Source organism: Apteryx rowi, unplaced genomic scaffold (assembly GCF_003343035.1).
Source record: "Apteryx rowi isolate R43461 unplaced genomic scaffold, aptRow1 scaffold_363, whole genome shotgun sequence".
Classification (NCBI taxonomy): domain Eukaryota; kingdom Metazoa; phylum Chordata; class Aves; order Apterygiformes; family Apterygidae; genus Apteryx; species Apteryx rowi.
The window spans coordinates 780-3,215 of NW_020450119.1; the positions used below are offsets into that span (position 1 = coordinate 780).

At 68.3% G+C, this 2,436-nt stretch overlaps 1 protein-coding gene across 1 annotated transcript in view; it reads right to left on the reverse strand.

The window, feature by feature from the left end:
• Window positions 1–354: 354 nt before the first annotated feature.
• LOC112969657 (scavenger receptor cysteine-rich type 1 protein M130-like) overlaps window positions 355–2,436 on the reverse strand; it is a gene marked incomplete at its 3' end in the record, with an annotated part of 5,907 nt that continues 3,825 nt past the window's right edge. The window contains exons 8-12 of the mRNA XM_026073146.1: window positions 1,934–2,320; window positions 1,532–1,669; window positions 1,091–1,186; window positions 655–783; window positions 355–462 (exon numbers count right to left, since the gene is read on the reverse strand). Coding sequence (XP_025928931.1) covers window positions 355–462; window positions 655–783; window positions 1,091–1,186; window positions 1,532–1,669; window positions 1,934–2,320 — 858 coding nt within the window. The remainder of the gene's footprint in view (window positions 463–654; window positions 784–1,090; window positions 1,187–1,531; window positions 1,670–1,933; window positions 2,321–2,436) is intronic.

Here is a 2,436-nt window from a genome sequence, read left to right on the forward strand (position 1 = left end):
GACCAGGACATGCTCCATGTCTGCCTCAGCCACCCCCAGGAGATGGCAATGTGCCCGAAGCACCGACCCTGGGGCCGAGGCTCCAGAAATCTTTGTTTTTTTAATAGGAAAGAGAGAAATGCAGACTGGAAGCACACACACAGTCAGGCAGCACCCGCAGGGCTGTGTGGGAGGGACGATGGAGGCAGTTCTCCACAGTACCCGTTGTCCCTGGCAGGCCCGAGCAGGCACACAACCAGGCGGATGATGCTCTCTATGGCTGGGTTGTGGCTCCACGGGGGCAGAGACCCACAGGGCTGCACGTGTCCTCAGGGACTGCCACAGCGCGGCCACACCGTGCTCACAGCAACATACCGGGGCWRCTGACACCAACGTCGTCGTAGCCCGCGTCCCCGGGCGCTGAGGCCGGGGTGTCTATCGTGGCTCCCRGCGGCTCCAGGGGGCTCAGCRAGGGCYGGGTCCCTGCTGGGGACAGCAAGACTGGTGCCTGAAAGGGGCCGTTTCACCCCCCAGCTGCCAGGCCCAGGCTGCAGCTTCCCCCATGCCCAGGCACTGCCCACCACCATGGCAGAGCGTGGGCGAGATGCCTCTCCCGGCGGCACAGCATGGCGCTTGCAATGGCAGCGCTGTCGTGCAGGCTGCTGCGCCTCTTACCTCCCAGCTCCTCCGCCTCAGAGACACCTCCATCGCTCGGCCCCGGAGCAGCGGCCTCTCCCGGGTCCAGCACGGCCGCAGCATCGTCATACCCGTCCGGGGGGTCGTGCCTGGGCAGGGCAGGGGTGTCTGCGACAGACGGGGGAGTGAAACGCATGCCGGGGCAGGGGTCGCGATGTGCCAGACCCCAGCAGCCACAGAGTTGGGGGTGCCTGGCCAGCACCCTGCGCAGGACACCTCGCCACAGAGCGAGGAGGACCGTGGAGGGCCAGGAGACGCCCCCGTGCTGCAGCTCCCCGTGGCCAGTTTGTGGCTGCGATGCCAGCCCGGGTGCTGCAGACACCTCCCTCAGCAGGGAGAGGCRCCRGGGCAGGGCYGGGCYRGGCATGGAGGGGCCGTTGGGAGTCACGGCCTGCCAGGCCCAGGCTGCACACACCTGAGCCACTGGGCACCTCCTGGTACTCCGGCGTCAGGGTGTAGTCGAGCTCCTCATAGACGGCCTCGGAGATTGCGTCTGCGGCTCTGCCAGGGCCTGGAAAGCAAGGGCAGCCATAACCGCAGGCTGCGAGCACAGCACATGGGATGCTGGGGGTCAGCAGCTGTCCCCCCGATAACCCTGTGACCCAGCCCCACTGCTTTGCCCCATCCTCCAAGCGGCTCGGGTGCCCCTGCCTGGCTCCCATGCTCTGCCAGGTCCTGCCCTCGCTCTGCACTGGTCTCCTGGCCTCCACTACTGCGCCTGCACCCAGCCTGTGCAGTGAACCCACTCCATGTCCGGGCAGTTCCAGAAGGCATCATCAGCCCCCAGCCCTGACTGGCTCTGCCCTGGCCCCTCCTCCTGGCAGCTKCAGCCCCAGAGACCCCCGGTGAGACCCACCTCTGCGCCGAGCCATGGTGCGCCATGCCTGCGTGGCAAGGGCACMCAGGGCCAGGCAGAGAAGGGTCCCCAGGACGATGCAGAGGATGGTGGGCACTGGCATGGCCTCAGCACCTGCCATGACGCTCCTGGGGGCACCTGCAAGGACACCGACATGTGGTGGAGCTGGAGTGAGGCTGGGGACCTTGTCCCATCCTGCATTGCTGTGGATGGCTGGGAGGATGAGGGGAGCGGATGAGGGGACAGGGAGGCCAAGGAGGGCACCCCTCAGCCCAGGGGTCAACCCCTGCGTGGGGGCAGCTGTGTTCTCCTTGGCAGAGCAGCTCCCCCTCCACTGGGCTGTGGCAGCTGGAGCTGGAGGGTCCCTGGGGCCACTGTGCTGCCCTGCGCGGGCAGAGCTACCTGTGCAGGCTGCACCGTCTGGGCAGCCGGTTGCTGTGGCTGGTGTGGGAGTCCCTCTGGTGTCTCCAGGCTCCCCGTCGCATGTGATGTGGGCGTCCCCGAGGGAGTCGCAGGGCTGCAGGTGCCAGGGTGCTGAGAGGCAGTGCCAGAGGGAGTCGGTCCCCGGCCCGCACTGCACCCAGGCCAGCCACGCAGGGCCCGAGCCCTGGGAGGTTGCGGGGGCAGATTCCAGCCAGCCCCTGGCCCCGCAGCCCAGCTGCCGGCACACCACGGCGGCTGTGGCAGGGCTGGTGCCGTTGGCGCACACGCTGCCCCACGTCCCGTTGTAGAAGACCTCCAGGCGCCCGGTGCAGCTGCTGTCGCCCACCAGCCGCAGGTCTGTGAGCTCTGCAAGGGGGCAGCACGGGGGGTCGCGTCTCAGCCGGGGCTGGGCAGACACCCCCACCATCCCGGCCACCCCACGCACCTCCCTGGGGCACCAAGAGAAGCACCCCAAGGAGCAG